Source organism: Plodia interpunctella, chromosome 10 (genome assembly GCF_027563975.2).
Source record: "Plodia interpunctella isolate USDA-ARS_2022_Savannah chromosome 10, ilPloInte3.2, whole genome shotgun sequence".
Lineage (NCBI taxonomy): Eukaryota > Metazoa > Arthropoda > Insecta > Lepidoptera > Pyralidae > Plodia > Plodia interpunctella.
The window spans coordinates 3,638,303-3,661,265 of NC_071303.1; the positions used below are offsets into that span (position 1 = coordinate 3,638,303).

Below are 22,963 nucleotides of genomic sequence, written 5' to 3' on the forward strand. Positions count from 1 at the left end.
AATATGGAATATTTTTTTCTTATTATTCTACTATTTTAAAGTTGTTGTACTTATTCTATATACTAACTGAACAAATTGCGAAAATTGGGCTGAGGTTTAAAAGGTATATTATTAATTCGTTTAAAATAAAATATAGTGAATATGATTCGTAAAGTAACTATCGACAGTTCCGATGGCTTAGGATTTCAAGGCGCAAATATATCGATACAAACTATTGTATCGATAGATTTGCGTAAATTGAAAATAGTCTTTTAATAATGAGTATCAATATAGGTCTATCGAGTAGTATCTCTATTGCTAAGTCGCACTACAACCAATAGGTATAGCCCATGAGATTAGTATGTACTCCGTACATAATAATTCCATGGTATAGCCAATACACACAGCTGTGTAGTGCAACGGTTGCGAGGTAACAGCCCATCGAGTATTGAGGTAAAAACATGAATACATCCAATTAAATAATCGCATTCATATTAATTAAATAGGCTAGTTAACAGATAAAGTCACAAAATCGAATAATTTGTTGTGAAGAACCTTCAAATTGCCACTATAATCGGTATCGCGGACACGGACAGTTAATGAGCTTTTTCCGTGTTTGGACGCAGTCAGTATTGCCCGTCGCAGTTTTATTCGGTTTTATGTACACAGATAAGATACGTAAAGAACCTTTATTGCAAACCTTGATGTCTTTTTAGGTTATTTAGCTTTTTAAATATTTTTCTAAGTACGCGATAAATTGTATCCGCCTATTCTCTGTCCCTCTCTCTCTCTCTTTCATGTGAGCATGTTGCCGGTTTCATTTCAGCCATTCCCCAGTTACTTTTTTGTCTCCATTTCGCATCGACATCCCTGGTTGCCAGACCATTGACAAGCGGGCATCATTTAATTATTTATCCTTACATATTATAAAATAAAATCCTCTGCCGCGTCTCTCTGTTCGCGGTCCACTCAGAAACTACTCTGCACTGATTTTCACCAATAGATAGGTAGATTCCTGAAGCGGGTTTAGTTGTATAATTTATTATGGTTTACCTGAGCGAACTGCTAGTCTATTATAACGACCCGAGGTCGTCATTTTCCATCTTGATGGCTTCGGTGGCGCAGTTCTATCTCCGGTCATGATGGAAAATGATCTTTTTCTGATTGGCCCAAGTCTTGGATGTTTATCTATATATGTATTTGTTATAAAATATAGTATCGTTGAGTTAGTATCCCATAACACAAGTCTCGAACTTACTTTGGGGCTAGCTCAATTTGTGTGATTTGTCCTAATATATTTATTTATAAAAACTACACACACACAGATCCATCAAACGGCACGACATCTACAATAATAATAGTATTGTCATAGTCATAAACGAAATATTCTGTCGTCACCATCATACAAGCAGCACCTCAAGAACACTAAATGGAGTTTTTTCTAAAATTAGTGACGAACACAATCTGCAGCTACCTAGTTAACAGGCCGTTACAACATTAGGCTTGCGTTTAATTGTAGTTTGATCTAGCGATAAATCAACTGACTGATGATACCTATTTTTTATGATTCAGGACTCCACTCAGGAACCGCCAACCACTCAGGAAATCATCCATTTAATGTCTCACCAAAGTCTTTCTATATCCCTACGTGCATTTCACATCAATTTAATTTTTTTGGAAGAAGAAAAGGGGAGACAAAAAAATGTGTATTTTTATAAAAAATTATACTAATCTAATGAAGTAATAAAAAAACGTTTTGATGCATATTATGAAAATAGATAGTATAATAGAATAGAATAAATTATGCAAATATTGCGTCTAAGGTTTTAATAAAATTACGAACAAAGACACTCAAATTAGTATTCAACTAAACCAGCCTGCCACTCAGTCTTTGTTAGGTTCGCTTCAGACTGTAGTTTGATCTACTGATACGAACCACTCAGAGAATGAATCACCCACTAACAAAGATAGGTATTACCTATATAGACTAAGTATTTTCCCCATGATTTTTAACCCCCGACGCAAAAAGAGTTGTGTTATAAGTTTCACCGCTAAGTGTGTCTGTCTGTATGTCTGTGTACGTGTCACCGCAGCTCACTAACGGGTAAATCAATTTGGATGCGGTTTTTTTATTTGATAGATAATTTCTATGCGGTGGTTCTTCGATATGTTTGAACAAATTCTGTTCAGCCGTTTAAAAGTTGTAGCGAAATGAATACTGAAAGTCCGGGGTTTTTTAATTTGTCTAACAAATAAACTTGTTATAGTTTCCATAACCCCGGATTTTTTACTAACGAACATACGATAGCGTACTAGTATTATTTACAATTTTTTTTAAAGTTTTAGAATGTATTTTTCATTTATTTAACTGTTCACAAGGAAACCAAAGGAAACGCATTTTTATACAGTTTATAAATGAACGAAATAAATACAAGATGTTTAATGAAAATAATTGTTAAAAAACATTTAACAAATATGACATTTTAAATTTATGTTTATTTTAATAAAGAACATTTTATGGACGGTTTCTTTTAATGTATATTTGATGTAAATATTTTTAAGTCAACGACAAGGTACGTCCTCTTACTCGTGGAAAGTCACAAATAACGAACAAAGACACTCAAATTAGTATTGAACAAAACTAGTCTAACTACTTAGCCCTCGTTAGGGTCGCGTCAGACTGTAGTTTGATCTAGCGATACCATCACGCGAGCCACTGTGTAATTCAATAGCGCATTTATACTTAGGGTGAGTTGTTCCAGTCAACTTTGACATTAACTTTAACCTGCGCAGAAAGACGCAAGGTACGCCAAGTTAACGTCAAATTTGACTGGTGCAACCCACTCTATTAGCTGTTCTCTGAAGATCCATTTTGGGATAAAATTATCATTGAACATTACATCCAAAACCATCAAAAATAAAATTTAAAAAATTGTATAGTCAACCCTAAACAATTCCCTAAACATCCATATTTGGTAGAGCATAAATTACTTTCTAATGTTTACTATTGATTCTCGACTGTAATTTTATGACGGGCCGCCTGCTGACATCTAACCTCTTGGTTATCAAGCTTTAGTCATCTATCAGCTGTCAAGGGTTTCCCTTAGTCAACTTGTACGACATCTAAGGTAGGACATGATGTAGAATCTAGTGATTAAAATTATATTTACATATACTCTTTATGTAAACAAAAACAAATATTTAAATGGATTTGTTATACATGTCACACATGCTTTTTAACTTATTTTTGAAAATAATAATGAGATGAAAAATTTTGGAATCGAGCGGGAATTTAACCCGATCGAATCGAGACCGGTCTCGATAGCGAATGGCGCGGGGAATAAATTGTCTTTCACGTTCGAGCATTTCTTAGAAACGTACAAAAGCTAATTTTTTTTTCTTTCAGGTAAATCCCGATGAGAACAGACTTCCTTTGGTATCACATTCCTCACCTTGTAAGTACACTGTTACAACTTTTATACACGTTTATGTCAAGTTGAAATAATATTTTTTTTTATATTTTTTTGAGTAGGTATAATAAAACATACAATAAAAATAATATAGGTCTTCTTATCGAGAGAAGACCAATTTTTTTTAGTAGAAGATTACGCAATACATTTTCACTGATAAAAAGAGGAACTATCATATTTTTGATCTACAAAAATAAGAAATGATTACACATATCATACCATGATATTATAAAATTTGATTATAATTACTTGTTTCCGCTTTTAATTGTTTATGTAACTCACCAAAATACTTGTTTAGTATAAAATATTTTCAGAACTGTATCGAAATTGGATACACATGTAAATAGACTGCACTTTTCCCATTATGTCTTTGCTATGAATAGAAAAGTGCAAAATGTTGTTAATACATTGCTCGCTTCCATATTAAGTCCTCTTCCATTGCATGGTATGAATAATATATTTCTGATAGCTCACACGATAACGAAAATAACCAAGTTTTATATAAATATTCAAATCTTATAGAATTCTCGAAAAATCATCTCGTAAAAACTCGATTAATCATGTATGTATTTATTAATTAAAGCGCCATATAGTGCACTAACGTTACCTTCATTAAATTTATTTTATTTTTTAGCGAAAAAACAAAATAATATGTTTAACAGATTATGTCATACTAAATTTATTTATTTATTATTTTAGATAAAGTGTTTTAGTACAAAGTTGTCTAGTTTCCTATTAATAATATAATCCGGCCACAGTTGACTAAACGGCTTTTGGTGACTATAGTTACCGATTTTGAAAGAAATTTACTCATACTACAAGTTGTTAACTTGTTGGTGGATTTCATATAAACGCCTTAAGTTAATGAAATTATGGAATGAAATATTTATTTTTATACACTTTTGTGCTTCTATGCGTTTTATGTTTTGCAAAACAAAACAAAAATATGGAAATGACGCCCATTGTTCTCCTAATTGTAATAATTTGTACGAAAATAAAGCACTTATTGTAATAAATATTCAATTTTCAGTTTACAATGGGGAGAAAGGGGAAAGCGGAGAAATTGTAAGTATAATTTAATGAAATATGATTTAATTTGTAATGAAATTAGAGGTCCTTCTTGTTTTTAATTTAACAAAGAAGTGTCATATCGATATAATAGTTATTTTTTGAAAAAAAAACTAACAAACAAATTGGTACCTAAGTATATGAAATGTGAGTATTTTAGAAACAACATTGGTACAGCGATGTGTGTTCAAAGTTAGCTTATTCTTTTTGGGTTAAGTAGCTAAATAACAAAAATGGCTCTTCGTATGTCACAGTAATTTTCTTTTTTTTTGTGTTAATCTATGGTGTTCGTAATGAACTGAATACTATACGGACGTGATATTTTTGTCATGTATTGAATGCAAAAAAATAATGTTTATTTTTTTGTAAAAAAAGACAGAGACAAATGTATGCAAGTCATGTGAGAAATAAAAACTTTGCGAGCAAATTTTTCTATTGCAAACAATATTATACAACAACATATGGATGTGTATTATTTGTCTTAGGGCGTTTCTTAGAGTATGTCAACTAACATTACAATTTTTGAAATTTTAACAAAGACAAGAATTCGTTTTACGTTACCTTGAAAATAATAACTCTGTACTGTATTACTCTCAATTTTAGGAATGACTAGATGTTGCCCGGGGCTTCGCTCCCGTGGGAATTTTGAGATAAAATATAGCCTATATCAATCTTGGTTAATGTATCTTTCTAATGGTGAAAGATTTTTGTAAATAGGTTCGGTAGTTTCGGAGATTACGTGCCTCAAACATACAAACTCACAAACGCTTACCTCTTTTTAATAATGGTATAGATTGATTTTGGAAATGATTCCTTGCTCAATAAAATTGACGGAACGTAAAAACAGCGCGGCCGCAGCGGTCGAAACGCTCTGGAAACCACCACATAACTACGATTACCTCCCCTATTATAATAAAAGACCGTAGTATGCTGTCTTTCTATGCTTACATTTAGTAAGTACATAAATCCCTTTGTGCCTTACTGACCAAAAGGCTTAATGTACATGTAACAAAAGACGTAATTTTGAGGTCGTGAGGCGTGATAAATTACAAGCCACCCTTACTCGATATTTATGAGCATGGGGTAGCTCTAAGTGGCGGTGTCATTTACTTAGGGTTAAGATATAAATTGATAATATTCAATTGCTTAGGAAGTTTCGGGACGATAACAAGTTCCAACGAGAGTGTACGTTTAACTCATAGATACCTAATTATTATCGTACGTGTTATCGTGATGACACATAAATAATAAATAAATATATTAGGACAAATCACACAGATTGAGCCAGCCCCAAAGTAAGTTCGAGACTTGTGTTATGGGATACTAACTCAACGATACTATATTTTATAACAAATACATATATAGATAAACATCCAAGACTTGGGCCAATCAGAAAAAGATCATTTTCCATCATGACTGGGTTCGAACCCGGGACCTCTCGGTAGAGAGGCAAGCACTTTACCACTGCGCCACCGAGGTCGTCGATATATTACATAAAAAATAATATTTAATAATATAATATTTCAACGATTATTTCTGCGGAAATATGACAAACATTTAATATCTGAAAAGATTTTGAAATTTAATTTTGAAAAATTCTAAAATATTTGTCAATTCTAATTAGATTAGTTTTTCACAATTCGCTGTTACAATAAGTAAACTGTAAGGAATTATATACAAAATTATTCAATAAACATAAGTACACACTTTATTCAAACATTACGAATTGTACAAAAAAAGTTGGTTGAAAACTACAGTCTCGTCTCATGTCCGAACAAAAAGTCCCCATGAATAAAGCCCGTAACATTGGATGGCCAAAAAAATGTTTTGGATGAAATATATGCAAACTTTATTTATAGAAAAATATATTTTTATAAAACATTACTAGATAGGTAATGTTAAACAAAAATATAAGTTTTATATAACATAAGCTTTTATTGTTGTCAGACAGATCTTGTTGCATTCAACGCATGACCAAAAAATATGTCCGTCGTAATCCCATTGAGGAGTTCCTTAATCGGGAGCCATTCCAGGGTGCAAAATAATGTCATCCTTATCATAATAAGACATCGTCATCCAAATAAACTAAACGCGAGTAAAAAACGTTGAGTTATAAAACACCCGAACATGCATACCAATATAAAGTTTGTACAGTCAACATCACATCAACCTACCAAAATTCATTGCAAACTCGCCGCTATTACCGCGTCATAGAGGTTCATGCAGGGTGACTTGATGTGCTGTCGACTGTACATTGCAAGTGAAATAAAAGCTTGTAATATAGGTAGGTAAATATTTTAGACAGGGGACTTACTTAGTTTTTTATAACTTTATTACATTGTCCTACCAGATCTCGTCAGGGCAGTGTAAATGCAGTTTAAATGAAATGTCACAAATCTTGGAGAGCATGCCGGATCTGAAAGGGCCTCCAGGGCCGCAGGGACCCACGGGCGCAGATGGCACCACGGGCGCTCCTGGGAAAACGGTAAGAGAAACATATTATAAAGTATTTTTTATATATCCTTTATCATTACATACTAATGCTATCAATGTTTTTTGTAATAAAATAAATTACCCATGTATTTTTATATACCTACCTCTATATTATCAGTCTTTAAGTTCAATAAGTACTTGGCGCACGTACGCGACCAAGAGTAGGAGGAAATCCCGGCTTAATCAATAGTAGTCATTTTGCGATAAGGTGTTCTGAGTTGCAGGCAATGAGCGATCAAGGAATTATATAACTTTAGTCATTTTGCTGGTGTAGACGTTTTGCGATGTAGGCCATATGCGGTCAAGACTACAAGCGATATGAAAATTTTGCGGTGACCGTCGTTCCGAATGAGCGGGCGTAGTGCGTTGAAGTCGTAATCCTAGTGACTCAAATAAACAGATATACATTATGTAAAATTGCTTGCGTGTCGTTCCTTCGGATTTTACAAAAAACAGTTTAGTTTAGCTGTTCAAGCAAAATTAAATAAAATTCCGCATCCGCGTAGCAAGTAATGATTCAAAGAAAATCATATATATTGGATGCTCTGGAGACATTTTCAAATGAAAAGTAAGCAAGAAAATAAAGCGTTCTTTATGATACACAATAGTGTTGTGTCACTATCTTCATGTTTATTCCGGTTTGACGTTAGCACATATTGGCACTAGCCGGATGTCCTAGGTGACAGACAGAACGCTGCACAAAGTGATACTACGCTATGCCCATAGGAGTGTATATTGCGACAACAAAGTCATGCCCCATGCCTCCTAGATGCATAATGCTGTAAACGACATTGATCTATATACATCATGAATTATATACCTTACTGCTGAGACAAAACAGCGCAATCGACGCGAATCGAATTCAATAAATATATGGACGTATTTGGCTGAGTCCTTTATTAGTCTATACTGTAACATACACCTGTACATTTGATATTTTCGCGACGCGCTGTTTTGTCTCGATGGAGACAATCTGTATGGCATTCATACATACATATTGACGCAACGCGTCGTCGCTCACTTAGGACACAGAGTGAGCACAGCTCTCCTCATGGGAAATCTAGTCGTGTCGCGCAAAAGAACGCCTTTTTTGCAAAGAAAACATAAATTATGTCACAAAATTGTTTTGTTGCCGAACCAAAATGAGTATAAATTGGTGGGGTTTAGTTCGTGTGAGTTTGATGAATGGCCTACATTGAAGTTCATGTGAAATTTTTGTAAGGGGGATATTATTTCAAACGCATTTGTAACACAAAGCGCTTTAGTGTTCTTGTTATTGTGTCGAGGCAACATCGTGTGCATGTTAAAAAATAAATTCAGAATTTACGAAACACTGGCTGGTAATCCGATTTTTGTGTGAAACTTATTTTACTATGATTCAGTCCCATTATTGGTTACTTACAAGTTTTTGTGGGAACCAAGGAAAATTCATTGTTTTTATACCAATTTATGACCGTTTGCTCACAGAATAAAATTTCACTATTTGTCATATGTTAGGACAATCATAACAAAACAGATTTCATATGTACAATTTACATTGTATTCATAACAAAGTAAAATATTAATTAGCACAGAATAAAACTTTTCTTGTAGCCTATTTTTCTGTCTTGGGAAATGTATTAATGTTCTGGCTGAAATATTTTTCTAAAATTAATTTCAAAGAAATGATTTTAATAAGATGTGCGAATATGTCAAATTTTACTCTGGTAAGTAGTTATTATGAATAATTCTTATAAAATATATTTTTATTATTAGGGTCAAATAGGCGATCCAGGCCCACCAGGCCCAATTGGGCCTAAGGGTGATAGAGGGGATCGGGGTGAGATAGGAGCGACGGGGCCAGAAGGACAGCAAGGGCCCAAAGGAGATCCAGGAGTGGACGGAATTCAAGGTCTTCAAGGACCCCCGGGCCCGCCAGGGCCCCCAGGCCCTGTGACATCTGCTCTTATGGTATGTTAATATACTTGTTACAACATGAATCATGTGATAGTCTGTTTATCTGTCACTATTCAAAGTTCAAACACTTAACTGATATTGATAAAATTCGAAATATACATTGCAGTTAATTGCTGTGAGAAACAGCTAGTAAGAGTAATAAATTAGGTAAAATTGTTTTGTAGAAATTAACATCAAAAGCTCCTCTAGATTTTGAGAGGAAATTTTGTTCGAGTATTTGTTCGCGCTCAACATCCATAATTAATGATCTAAGCCAAGTCTTGTAATAAGTTGGTACTTAATTTTCTAATCCTATTAGATCTCGGTGCTCTGTGGTGATCACTGCTGCTTAATAGATAACCCTTTACGGTATGCATGCATCAACAAATAATAATTAAATAAGAAAATCTACTTAGGTTATTGTTTCACATGTCCCTTCTTCACAGGAATCAACAGGATTATACGGGTCCGGCAACTCGGGGATCTTAGGTCCTCAAGGCGAGAGGGGTCCAATGGGTCTACCCGGGCCCCAAGGAGAGCGGGGCTACCCGGGAAATAAGGGCGAAAGGGGATTACATGGGCCTAAAGGCGACAAAGGAGATCGGGTAAGTTTAACCCGAATATGATAATATGAAATTGTTTAGGTAGATAAGTGTCTGGGGATTTATGCGAGAGAAATTAGGAAGGATGAGTGCGGAAATTGCATATTCAAATTGTTTATATTACGCTGCCCCAAAATATACCAATATGGTCAATTTCATGTGGAACTGTATAAAATCAACTAAATATTTTTGCGTCAAATTGTAGTAATATTAACTAAGACAACTTTACAATAATAAAATATTGCGTAAAATCTACTTTCGTAAGAAACTTTTGCAAATGTAAGCAACCTTTGTAACTGACCTTTTGTAAATTCTTCAATGAAATTTTGACAGCCTTTTGACGTTAGGTTTGAAGGGAAAAAAAGAAATGTACGTATTGATATATATATTTTTTAAGTTTGACAATAAAATAAGAGTATCTTTTATAATTAATTAATTCAAATATCTAATTTAGACTTTATGACATTTGTTTATCTGATCCATCTACCGAAGCAACTGGTTTTAAATGCTCGAGTTTAGTAACTCAATAACGAAGTTAATTAGTTATCTAACAAAAAGCATATGCATACTAATTAAATTATCGAAAATAAGAAGATTTTTAAAATGCTTTGTATAACATCACGTCCTATAGTATACTAACTAGGTAATGAAGTAATTATGTAGGCTTTTCGTAGTTTCCCAAGAGCTATACCCGGGCTTTCTTTTCCGCAATGCCATTGGATGTCCCAATGATGGGACGATGGAAAAAAAAAATCATTTAAATAGGCTTAAGAAGTATATATTTTCTTACACAATATACCATTGAATAATATACTTAACTGTGAACTTCAGAGCTAAACTTGACAGCAATAGAAATGAATGAAGAAACAAGTTCGTTCGTTTAATGGATTTTATAGCCAATATACCTAAGTTATAAAACGTACGAAGTATTATTTAATTAAATTCTAAATAAATAGTTGTTTTAAATACTTTCTATCTCCTTTCCATGTATCAATAACCACCTCTTACATCCGATGAACAAATATATATAAAACACGAAAGAATCATTTTGATAATATTCATATGTCAAACATTATACAGTCATAATAAATCTCTTTATTCCAAGAAATATGTATGACAAAACGAATACAGATGTCTGGGATCCATATGATAAATATATTACCGATTAACATACATAATGTTAACATATATATATATATATATATATATATAATTTATAAACTAGGTCCATATTTTTATATTCTACTTTAAGGAAAAAAATCGTAAAGATAGGCTTTCCAAAATGCTACATATAGAGTATGTAAACTTTAATACTAATAAATAGGTACCAAATAAGAGCGCACTTTGCGCTAATACTAATAAATAGGTACCAAATAACAACTTGGGCGCCTATTACGAACAAGGTGTGAACAGTTTAGCTCACATGTCAAATAAAGTAGCTACCGTCAGCAAACTCACTAACAAAATCTGGCAGCTAGTAATTCTAAAGGTATGTGGATAATAAACTAGGGCTAACGCAATAAGCGAAGGTTTGACCCGCGTTATGTTGTAGACGACCCGTAAGGTTATAACTGTGTTACAGGGTTACGTGGGTCCAAGGGGTCCACATGGCGCCAAAGGGGAAAGGGGGCAAGCAGGGCGAGATGGAACACCCGGCCTACCAGGCGCCAACGGCCGACCAGCCGAAAAGGGCGAAAAAGGTAACGAACTAACTCAACCATCAAATTTTATGTTTCACTATGACCCTTATTTATTCGCGGGTAACGCTCTCGCAAGATTTTAGGGCTTTATAGTAACGATTTGGAAAATCTTTATTTCTTTCCACTACTGGACCCTCGGACGGTCGAGTACTCTCGTATTTATTTATTTATTATTGCAACTCGTTTGTGTTAGACGTAGCAATTTTCATTTTATTGTCAACACAATGTTTCAAAATGTTTATTTTATGGAATGGTAACGTTATTTTATTTGAGTAAAGTATTCCAATTGGATTTTATGGAAAACATTTTACAGATATGTACAGAGTAAATGAATAATATTGATCATCACTGAATACTTACAATGAAAAATATTAAAATGTTAATAATAGGCGGACTTTATAAGGCTTCATCTGCCAATCAAACCTTCAAATTTAGAGAGATGAAAATTAAGTTATTGATGCCTATTTTCAGCATGGAACTTTGTCATTGTCATGACTGGGTCAAAGTACCTAAAATTCTGGAAAATTATATCACTACATAACTAAAATAAATCTGTATAGGTATAAAGAAGATATTAGAAACATTGAATATTAAAATAATCTAATTTTTTATACTAGGTGCACGCGGTCTTCCTGGTCCACCTGGACCTCCAACTTCAACAGTTTTAGATAATTCTGTGTCAAATGACGTCGCAAGAGCAGGTATGAAGATATATTTTATTGACAAACTAGCGGCTCGTCACGGCTTCGCTCAAATAAAAACCTAAAAATTATACACCTCAACCTTCCTCAGGAATCACACTATCTATTGATGAAAACCGCATGAAATCAAAGAGGTAGTTTATGAATTTATCGCAGACAAACAGACGCGGCAGAGTTTTATTACGTGTAGGGATAATTTTGAGTTTTCAAATATTTTCATTCACTTGTACTAATTTAATTACATATTTGTGAAAAGTATTAAATAAAATGGCGTAATTTACGTGTTGGTGCAACGCACGCTTAAAGTATCAAACTGCCATTTGTATGACCAACTATGAAATTTAGCGTGCAGATTTTGAAGATCACCATTATTTCTGTTTTAATTGCAACATAGGATCAAATTTTGTAAATGAAGTAGATACTTTACTACTAATTGAATCCAGTTACAGTAAAACCTGAAATTGGGTACTTACAATCTTTAATGAAGAATAAATGACTCGCATTTTTATGCGTTTTCCATAACGACATCAGAATATAAATGACGATATGTAACGTTTACAGGGCCTCAAGACGTTTCACCGCAGCGGGTGGTGAAAGGGGAACGGGGTGAGAGGGGTGAAAAGGTAATTACCGTTCAACGCAAGTTGATATAATAAACAAAAACGTTTTCATAGGGAAACCGAAATATTTTCTTTTTCGTTGAGGTGTTGTTTGCGAAAATTAATGATTAATTTAGAAGCAATTTGATATAGACAATTACGGGCATTGATAATAATAATTATTCATTAAAAAAGCCATTGACATTTGATTTTTTGTTGATTAATTGAAGTCTAGATTAACGTAATTGTTGTAACGTAAATGTTTTTCAATTCGAAAAGAAATCTTCACAAACTATTCTTATTATTTTTATATGTGTTAATATACATTGCAATAAAGATATTTGAATGTTACCTCTTTGCCTCTGTCAGGGTGAAAAAGGTTCAAGAGGTATGGAAGGGCCTCAAGGTTTCCCGGGAACTGATGGAAAACCAGGGGAAAGAGGGGACATTGGCCCTTCGGGGCTTCCTGGCACTCAGGGTCCGATAGGATTGACTGGATCTAAGGGCGACAAGGGTGAAGCGGGACCTCCAGGACCAGTTGCATTATCCAGAGATGAGGCTTTAATATTGACAAAGGTATGTCAATTGACATATCTTAAATTTTACGTATAATACATATGTATTATATGTAAAATTTAAGATAAGTAAAAGTCGCTACTATTAATATTATTAGTAGCGTAAAATATTTTAGAAAATTATGTTATTTAAAAACATCTAAAATACTATAAGTTATAACTTATTTTATAGGATGTTTATATAATATACATATACTTATCAAAAATCAACATATTTTCTATGCCTTCAAAATGCTTAATGAGTACATTTCATCCAGGGCGATCGAGGCGAAACCGGTCCTCGGGGTAAAAGAGGTCACCCGGGTCCACCCGGGCCACGAGGCCCACCGGGTTTGCCGGGGCCTCCAGGAACTCCAGGCTCGAATGGCCCCACTGGCGATATTGGATTACCTGGATGGGCGGTAAATAGAATACATTTTATATTATGAAAAAATACTCTTATCGACAACTTAGGACCTAGTCACAACACAAAGATTAGATTCATTACTCAATTATGTTTTCATAGCAGATCTATATCACACGGGGGAAAATCTTTAGTTGTGTTTTTTTTTAATTAAGCTGAATTTTTAACAATCCAAATCCAGTAAATATATCCAAATCACGATATCATAATGAAACTTCACGTTTACATTTGAAACTGCTAATGAAATTAACGTTGAGAAACTATTTTCTTTTGACTATTGAAATTTAAGCTTTATCGCCTATTGATGTACAGTCAACCGCACGTGGAAAATCAGCAATGAATTTTGGTCGGTCACTTACTGCTGACTCTATCATTGTATTTATCCTAAAAATATAACATGAATCAAAAACCTAACGTTTGTTTTATGTAGGGTTCACCAGGCCAGCCTGGTCCGCCGGGACAAAAAGGTGACAAGGGTGATCCAGGATTAAACCATCTCGATTTAGATAAGGTAAGAAATCTTATAATAAGAAATTATATTTATAAAAAATAAAAATTCATATAAGTTATTTGACAGTGTTGTACATTATTTTATGCAAATTGCTAGTAATTTTACCTATTTTCCCAGTGTACTTTAGACTCGTAATTACACATTTCCAAAAGAACCAGCCCTAATTTTTCGTCCATTATATTAAAATTATATGTCATCAATCATATGATTAAAGGAAAGCGAGAATTTTCGAAGTAACAAACGCAAATGTAATCGGATATTTTTACCACTTATGCATAAATAGCAATCAAAATAATCGAATAACGGTAGTCTATTTGGTTTCGAAGATAAAAGGCGAGAAAGGTGATCGCGGATTCGACGGCAGCCCAGGGGTGCCCGGGAAAGATGGGCTCAGGGGTCCGCCGGGGTTACCTGGGCCTGTGCCGTCTAACATCAAATATATATCCGTGCCGGGTCCGCCTGGGCCCCCGGGCCCTCCTGGGCCCCCAGGCGGGCCCTACCTAAACGAACTGCCAAGCGATACATTGACTGATAGTCCAGGGATTAATCGTCGCGAGCCCGCCACAGGTGAGGAATTTATTTTCCTATGAATATCTAACTCGGTTTTGTAATTGCAATGTTTCGTGTAAATATTCTTTCATTTTGCAGCGTGTGTTTAATGATTTTGTAATTTATTTTGACGTTAACAGATCACTGATGTTTTGTGTAAATTTTCGCCTAAAATTCTGATGTACAAAACTAATGTAATTAATTATTTGTATTTCACAACACATTGCGTTTTAGAATGTACAATCATGAAATAGATAATAACTTTACATGCGATTGTTAATTTATTTATTTATGTTATTATTCGTTTACTATTATCCCACTTTATATGGGGTTAGGTACAGCAAGTCCGTTTCTACCACTTCTCCCTGCTGTCAGGTATATAAAATTGCAAAAGTCGTTATAAGTATATTTCTGTTGTCAGTAACTGATAATTTATCATCCACAACAAATCCATAACAAATTCCCAAAATGAGCTCCGAATTGTTGTCCGAATTATCCAACTCAGAATGCAAGGTTCCCCACTCCTCGTTTCGTCCTTGCTTGGTTCTGAACGAATGAATTCTTTGCCAAAGAATGGTTCGTCACCCCGTCACGGTTCTACAATTAATCGGTTTACTACGAATTTGATTCGAATAAACTCTTCATCGTCGGTCCCTTGAACGAACTTTTTCGTTTCGATTTCAGGATGATTCGAGTATATATTTTCAGCAATAGGTGGATAGCGTCTAATAAAAAAAAATTTATCTCCATCATATGTTAAAAAAATATCAAAATGCTATACGATGTTTTTTTCTTGTTTCTTACAAGTTTAAAAATGATATAATACAAGTTAGAAATAATTTCACTCGACTAGGGTGATGGGGGTGGTTTTCTCTAAGGCGCACGACCTGTATCCGAGAGGGCCCAGGCTCGATTCCAGCTTTCGCCTTTGTGTTTGTAGATCAATCTAGTTGAGATATGACTTTTCATCAGCCTACATTTACTTGGTGGAGGAAAACAATGTGGTGAGAAAACTTCCACATTAGTGTTCATGCCGCTAATGTGTATGTATATATATCCCCGCCCCAACACCGTTTCAAATTTCACCAAAATCGTTAGAGCCATTCTTTTTGGGAACGCGTGACATAAGTATATGTGACATAATATACAAATGTTGCTCGTATAATAGTACCTATGATTATTTGAACCATTCTTCGGCAAAGAATTCATTCATAGAACCAAGCAAGGACGAAACGAGGAGTGGGGAACCTTACATTCCGAGTTGAGTAATTCGGAAAACAATTCGAAGCACATCCAAAATCTTCAAGAATCTGTCGAAATCCTAAGAAAAAATTGATTTACTCGTATTTGGATGTAAAAATACTCTAGAAAAGACAATTTTTATTTTCGTACACGTTTTAAAATCAGAGTAACTTAGGTATTCATTGGACAGGCAAGCAGCGTGACTCTCTGCAAATCTTGAGGAGTCTCAACCACCTGGTGCAGTATCGGCAGGATGCTTTTGGTGAGAGATTATTCTACGTTTAAATTTCACATTGGGAAGTCAGTTATTCAATTGTTTGCACAAAGTAACCAGTGTTAATAGTTTTTTTCGAAAATGTAATTATTTTTTAATCCGTATTGTATTGTAACTAAATTATCATAGCAATTGATTGGGTGCTGTGGCTAAATAATATGTTTGTAGTTTACTATTTACAATCTTATTAGATTGTAAATAGTAAACTACAAACATTTTGTCAACATATTTACAATAGTTTTAATAAATAAATTAATTAATTTTGTGTTCCAGTTTTGGAAACATACAAAATTAGTCTTTGGGTGTAGCAACATTTATATTTTGGCAATAAAAGATTTATATGTCAATATTAAAAATTCCAAATTAACTAATAAAAAATGTTTTAGGTTACCGCGACCCTCTGGACCCCCTAGGTGAAAATTCAGATTTTGAAGACGACGATGATGGTAGAACTATTGTTGGAACAATTATATTCAAAACAACTGATTCATTAATCCGAGTAAGTGTAACTCAATTAAAACGGACATTATTATTGAAATTACTCACTTAAAATGTTAAATCAATTTTACGTTAATACAATTTTCTCTGTCGTTTAAACTCATTTATACAAAGGCGGATTGAAACATATTTTTTTTCCACAGTTGGGCACGAACAGCCCACTCGGCACTTTAGCGTATGTGATTCAAGAGCAGGCACTTCTCGTCCGTGTCAACAACGGTTGGCAGTATGTTGCTGTGAGTAAATACATTTCATTTGCGTGAAATGAGGCCAGAATTTTTTGTTTTTTTTTCAATGTCAAATTAGCCAGCCATTGACAGTCCTATACTATATTCAAATCTAACTAGCCGCTAAGAAATATTGTGAAAAAAAACCATATATGTACCTATTTGATAATTTTTCCATTTTTGAAATGGCAATGCATTGCATTGATTATTTATAACATATACCATATTTTCTTTCTATAAAAAGTTATATATGTATGTATGTTATAAGGTCATCACCGCACTTTACAATATTTGCCATTGACAGAACTAGACAAAAATATTTTAACTTAACGTATGCTTTAACTTTTTTATGAATAACAGGTTAAAATTAGTACTAGCAAAATAATTAATACAAATAATTGCCTTGTAATACACTAGAGTGCTAACTGGGGTTTCATAGTTAATTGTAGTAATTAGTTTAAAAGTTTGAACTAATCCAGGTGGAAAGGTTTAGAATAAAATACGATATGAATAATGTGTTTGTGTTATGTATTTACGTAAATATTTTCACATTGCTCTGCATTTTTACATAGTGATCTAAGAAAATAATGAAACTTTTACATAGCTATCAAAATTAGCGTTAAAATATAAAAAAGTAAAAAATGCAATCATACTTTCTAGATAATAAACTTCTTAAGACAAGAAAAAGATCTACGCTACAAATTCTAAGTGGAAATAAAAAAATATGGAAAGGAAGCATAAAATTCAGCCAACTTCATTTACATAATAATTTTGCGAAATTATAAAATCTCGAGCACACTTTGGAAACATTTGAATTTTCTCAAGTACGGTCAATATGACTTCGGCAACCCATGACTTCTAATATTACTGAGAAAATTCTCTTTGTTCCCTTAAGAGTTTGTTTAATTTCCGATTCGTCTTTTAATTTCATATTTTTAGAAAAAGTATTCATTTTATAATCTTCCTGACTCAAATATATATTCTCAGATTTTGTATGTATATGTCTTTAATAATGTTAAGGGTAAACAACAGTTCTGTTAAAAATAAATTAGAAGTTTAAAAAAATATTTGAAAACTTTTTGTACATACTGTATTTTTTTTGTATGTACGTACAAATGTAAAGTCAATCACAAGTAAAGTTACACTGCATAGACCTTCTACACAGCAATAATGGCAACATTTCAATTACGTTGCTTAGATTAATATGCTTTCGACGAAGATTTATTTTGGAACTTAATAAGACATATTTCATAGATGGGTTCTTTGTTGGCTATTCACACCCCGCCAGCAAATGGACCGACGAGAACGCCAATGCAGAATATTCTAGAAACGTCAAGTTTAGTGCATCACAAAAACCCGGCAGTCGACGGACCAGTGGTAAGACTTTTATTACTGTTCTTAATTCTGTTCTTACTTCGAAGTTTGAAACTTATTTTTTATTTCAACGTTTTTAAAACTACTTAGGATTTAAGAAAAGAAAATAAGCGACTTGGAATGATTTAGTGGCCAGTTTCATTTAAAAATTTAAACTCGTCTGCATGATACAGGTGCAGTGGCGTGCAATTTCGCGGTACTTTCGTGCGCTATACGCCTCAAACTTTTCTTTTTATTTTAAAACATAAGTACTCTGTGTTTTATTCATATTGCTATTTTTGAAATGCACATTATAAGTAGACTTATTTTTCACATTATACACAACGCATCATTTATTTTTATGTATGATATTACTACTTTTGTGTTCAGTGTATTTAGCCAATATTTCTCAAAACACAACACATACCAAGACGTAAAATTCTTTTTCATGGAACAAATAACAATAGAATTGTGATTTTCTCCTGACAGTTACGTTTGGCGGCCCTTGACGAGCCCCACACAGGAGATATGCATGGGGTAAGCAGTGCCAGCTATGAGTGCAGAAGACAAGCTAACAGAGCTAACATGCAAGGGAACTTCCGCGCCTTCCTGTCCTCCAGGTAACGTTAAAAGTTAGCCAGGTATACTTAAAATGTATTAGGATAAAAATGATTTCAAAATAGTAAGGAATATTTTTTGTTCTTTAGGGTACAGACAATAGATGCTATAGTCGAGTGGGATCGCAGCATTCCAGTGGTTAACACCCGAGGAGACGTACTCTTCAACTCTTGGGGAGAGATGTTTGATGGTTCAGGCGCCTTGTTCGCGCACGCGCCGCGAATATACAGCTTCAGCGGTCAGAACGTCCTGATGGATCCTGGCTGGTAAGTGTGTTCTGAAAATAAAATAAAAAATGTGGTAATTAAAAATAGCTCTCCTTGTTGTAAAAAAATAGGTATAGATAAGAATACGTGATCTTCTACGTGTAAAGGTACCTCTCAACTGTGATATTAACCATATCAGTTGCATATAATACTACATTTCTACAATCTACGACGAACGTCACCTAAGTATAGCCGTAAGCACGATATACCTATGTGTATCCAACGAAGCCGGAAAGATAAAGATCAAACTAAAGTCTAGCCGAACACAAGCAGGCAACAAGTAGGTCTAGCCGCACTTCGGGATTTGACCGTAACATGTTCACAAAATAAACTAGCAAATTATGTAAACATTTATAAGCCTTTTGAGGTACGAAGCAGGCCGCAAAAACAAAGATTCTCCTCTGGGTCATGTAGGTAAAACCGCGGCGCGTCGGTTCAGCGCTGGTTAATTCACTGTGTACCTGCGGTCTTGTAGGGATGAACTTTGTTGGGCTTGAGAATATAACTTTGCCATGCAATCTTGAAATATAATTCAAATTAAATTTATTAAGTATTAGACAAAAAATGGAAATTGTTGAAGGCCTTTTTTTGAATTTTTGAATTTTTGAATTTGAAGGCCTGTTTGCCTACTTACCTACCTACTAGTTATATAAAAAAAAATTAAATACAATGTTTCATCCACTCTTGAATGTAATGAAAACAATTTCTTTCTACGATCTAATATCTACGATCTGGGGCCCGATTCTCGAGCAATAGAAAAAAGTTCACATTCATAAAAAAGTTCGAAGTTCGAAATTATAGATAGTTCGATTGGTAAATGTTCTATGGTGCACCAGAATACGAGTTCTTTAGAACGTTCGAACTTTTCAGTAGAAGGGACAACTTCGAACATACTGAAAAAGTGCTATTGCGTGAGAATCGGGCCCCTGATATTGTTTCATTAACCGATTTTTTCGATTGCGGTAATAGCGGCTAAACGTGACTTCGTCTGCTATTTTTCCATCCATATAAATAAGCTATGTTATTACAGCTATCCAGATGGTCAGTTATTATCTCTGTGCCAAATTTCATGAGTCATTTTTTGTTTTTTTTTTTCTATTTCATCAAGCAGTATTTGAGTATATTCGTTACAAATATAAGTGTTTCAGGAATACGAGAGTATTAGATATTTACTACAGACAAGATATATAGAAACATATTCAAATAAATTCAAAACAAATTTATTTTTAAATCACTTTGTTCCGAATCACAACATCTACCTGTTTTGTAGATGACATATTCAATTTTAACTTTAAATTGCAAGCTTTGGTAGGGAATTCAAATTACATACAAAATGATAACCAACGTGAGATGATTAGCCTTATCTCCCATCAAATCATTTCTACAAACAAAATAATCAGTTCCTAATAAAGATACCTTAATAGACCTAGGAATGGGTGATTCAGAAATGTATTCGCGAAAAAAATTTTATACTAATAAACTAAAACTGTAAAAAACTAACTAAAAATACTATTTTAAACGTAAAAACTTTGATTGACTCCTCTATTTGTGGTTTCTAAATAAAAAATATTTTGAACAGTCAACCGCATGTCAAGTCCGTCACCATGAGTCTTTGTGGCGTTCATAAAGGCGAAATTTTGTATAAGTTGATTTGCTATTGGCTGTATATCAAAACTAAGTACTGTAAAATAAAATCTATCATATAAACTATGAACTAAAGTGGACACTTTCTAGACCCATAACTGTAAAACCAAACAGCCCCTTTTGGCACAAAACTACAATGCAAAGCCATCAATGAAATCATTCTATGAACTTTATGGCGAAACATTATTGTCTTGTAAGATATACATTGCTCGCAGGCCTACCAAAGCAGTCTGGCATGGAGCGAGTCCCAATGGAGAGCCAGCAATGGATGCTTATTGCGATGCTTGGCACAGCAGCAGTGCAGATAAGTTTGGACTGGGATCGTCCTTACGTTCCAACAAACTACTAGACCAAGAAACGTAAGTTGTTTTAAACTTTTTCCGTGTGAATTTTTGTATTCGATTGTAGCTGCAACTTCGAATTTAAATTCAAGTTGCAATGTTTTCTCGTTACATTTGTACTGGGAATTTTAAAATTGTTTTCGTTTATACTTTTTCTGGAGTTGAATGACTTTTTTTTTCACTTATGAATATACTCAAAGTGCGAAGAATTAAAAAAACTAATTGTTTCAATTTTTTAAAAAGACCATTTTTTAAAATATAGATACTTAACTTTTTTCTTTTGTTTAGATACACATGTAACAGTAGACTGATAGTTCTATGCATCGAAGCTACTCCAGTTGACACAGTCAGAAGAAAAAAACGCTCAAAGTAAGTGACCTATATTGAAAAAAATTCTGAAACTCAAAAATATGAAATCAATAGATATATTATGACATACCTAATAAAAAAAAGATTTAGAATATAGCTGATATTCGAATAAAAAAGTCTATTCGAATTGCGGGTTTTATTCCCCTTCAAAACAAGAAACAAAATTGCGCCATTTCACTTTATACTCCACAATAAAGGTAACTAGAACGTGTTTTATTAGTGAAAACAATTTAAGCCGTGTAGTGACCCAAATAACCTGGTTTGGGCGAAACTAATCTAACTGCAATTAGTGCAGGCCCGTTGAAAAACGAGAAGGATGGTCGCCCTACTTAGTTTCGGAGGAGAGTTTTCTATATAAAATGTTTTGCTGAAATTGCCGCACATTTTCGAGTATATTTTTAAATCTTTTATAAAATAGTTTTTTTAATGGACAGAAAAAAAATAGTGTGCCAAAATTGGCTGCTGTATTTGAAAAATGTGTCGCTGATGTACATAAATAATCTTTTAAATGTAATTTAAGTGATTTGTTTAGTCTGGCAATTTAGTAGTTTTTTATAAAACAAAAAAACTACAATAATGTGTGACAGGAAATGTACAATTTAATGTCAAAATCAACAATTTAAATTTTTAGACAGGTACGAGATCATTTCACAGTACATATTATTAAAAAATACTTAAGCAACGTCACAATATTTTTAAGCAATATACCTACTTCTATTAATATTCTTTTTATCGCAAAACATATTCACAATACTGATTTGATGTGGTTGTTTAATTGAGTATTATATTATTCATAGATTATAAATATTTTCAACAGGTTCCGACAAGACAGATTAAGCTTCCTCAAAGATCACGAAGAACAGAACGATACTAGACAGAAGTTATAGATATAAAATATCTAGACATGTAAGAAAAAAAATGTGAAGACTGTAAATAAATTAATGATATTACAGAAGTTTCATAAAGCAATGATTCAGGTGGAACATATTGACAATATATTTCTTAACAGCCAATAGAAGGAGTTTGCTTCCTCCGAGCTTTTTCCTACTACATAATAATAAAATTGTAAAAATATATGGCCCCAATAATCGGAATGGAATATTATCAGGTACATCCATTTTTTTCATAAATATTGATTTAAAAGTTGTTGTCATTTGATTAAAACTATTTGATGTATATATTTATTTAATCAATTGAATATTTAAGATTATTTCTTTCACAACTAACCCCTGGGAAATTATTCTAATAACATTTTTATCAGTCTTTCTATCCAGACCAAGTCTTTATCCAAAGCAGTTGCAATTTGTGATTTCTGGCTACGAAACCGCTGGTTTATTTTACACTATCAGTCAGGCAAACTAGAATGCGGACCACCTGATGGTAAGTGGTCTCCTCATATTGAAAGCCATTTTAATGTTTTACAATTTTGTGTAGTCGGAATAAGCTCAATTTCATAATGTCAGAACGTAGTTTTGTAAATATCAGACTTATAACGTCTCAGTAATTGTTCATTCTTGGAACTAAAGATAATAACCTAGTATTTCAT

The 22,963-nt window shown here is 33.5% G+C and overlaps 1 protein-coding gene across 3 annotated transcripts in view; it reads left to right on the forward strand.

The window, feature by feature from the left end:
- The window catches only part of LOC128673139 (collagen alpha-1(XVIII) chain-like), a 77,935-nt gene extending 55,174 nt beyond the window's left edge, over positions 1-22,761 (forward strand). For 2 of the 3 annotated variants that reach the window (XM_053750776.2, XM_053750774.2), the window contains exons 3-23: positions 3,386-3,434; positions 4,480-4,514; positions 6,868-7,002; positions 8,766-8,960; positions 9,392-9,550; positions 11,130-11,247; positions 11,865-11,948; positions 12,510-12,571; positions 12,917-13,123; positions 13,380-13,523; positions 13,956-14,036; positions 14,363-14,603; positions 16,018-16,089; positions 16,488-16,600; positions 16,743-16,835; positions 18,081-18,203; positions 18,669-18,799; positions 18,887-19,063; positions 20,923-21,066; positions 21,337-21,417; positions 22,235-22,427. In XM_053750776.2, coding sequence (XP_053606751.1) covers positions 3,386-3,434; positions 4,480-4,514; positions 6,868-7,002; positions 8,766-8,960; positions 9,392-9,550; positions 11,130-11,247; positions 11,865-11,948; positions 12,510-12,571; positions 12,917-13,123; positions 13,380-13,523; positions 13,956-14,036; positions 14,363-14,603; positions 16,018-16,089; positions 16,488-16,600; positions 16,743-16,835; positions 18,081-18,203; positions 18,669-18,799; positions 18,887-19,063; positions 20,923-21,066; positions 21,337-21,417; positions 22,235-22,304 — 2,514 coding nt within the window. In that variant the 3' untranslated portion in view covers positions 22,305-22,427. Of the gene's footprint in view, positions 1-3,385; positions 3,435-4,479; positions 4,515-6,867; positions 7,003-8,765; positions 8,961-9,391; positions 9,551-11,129; positions 11,248-11,864; positions 11,949-12,509; positions 12,572-12,916; positions 13,124-13,379; positions 13,524-13,955; positions 14,037-14,362; positions 14,604-16,017; positions 16,090-16,487; positions 16,601-16,742; positions 16,836-18,080; positions 18,204-18,668; positions 18,800-18,886; positions 19,064-20,922; positions 21,067-21,336; positions 21,418-22,234 lie in introns of all 3 variants that reach the window. The other variant, XM_053750775.2, reaches the window with a different exon arrangement.
- The last annotated feature ends 202 nt before the right edge of the window (positions 22,762-22,963 follow it).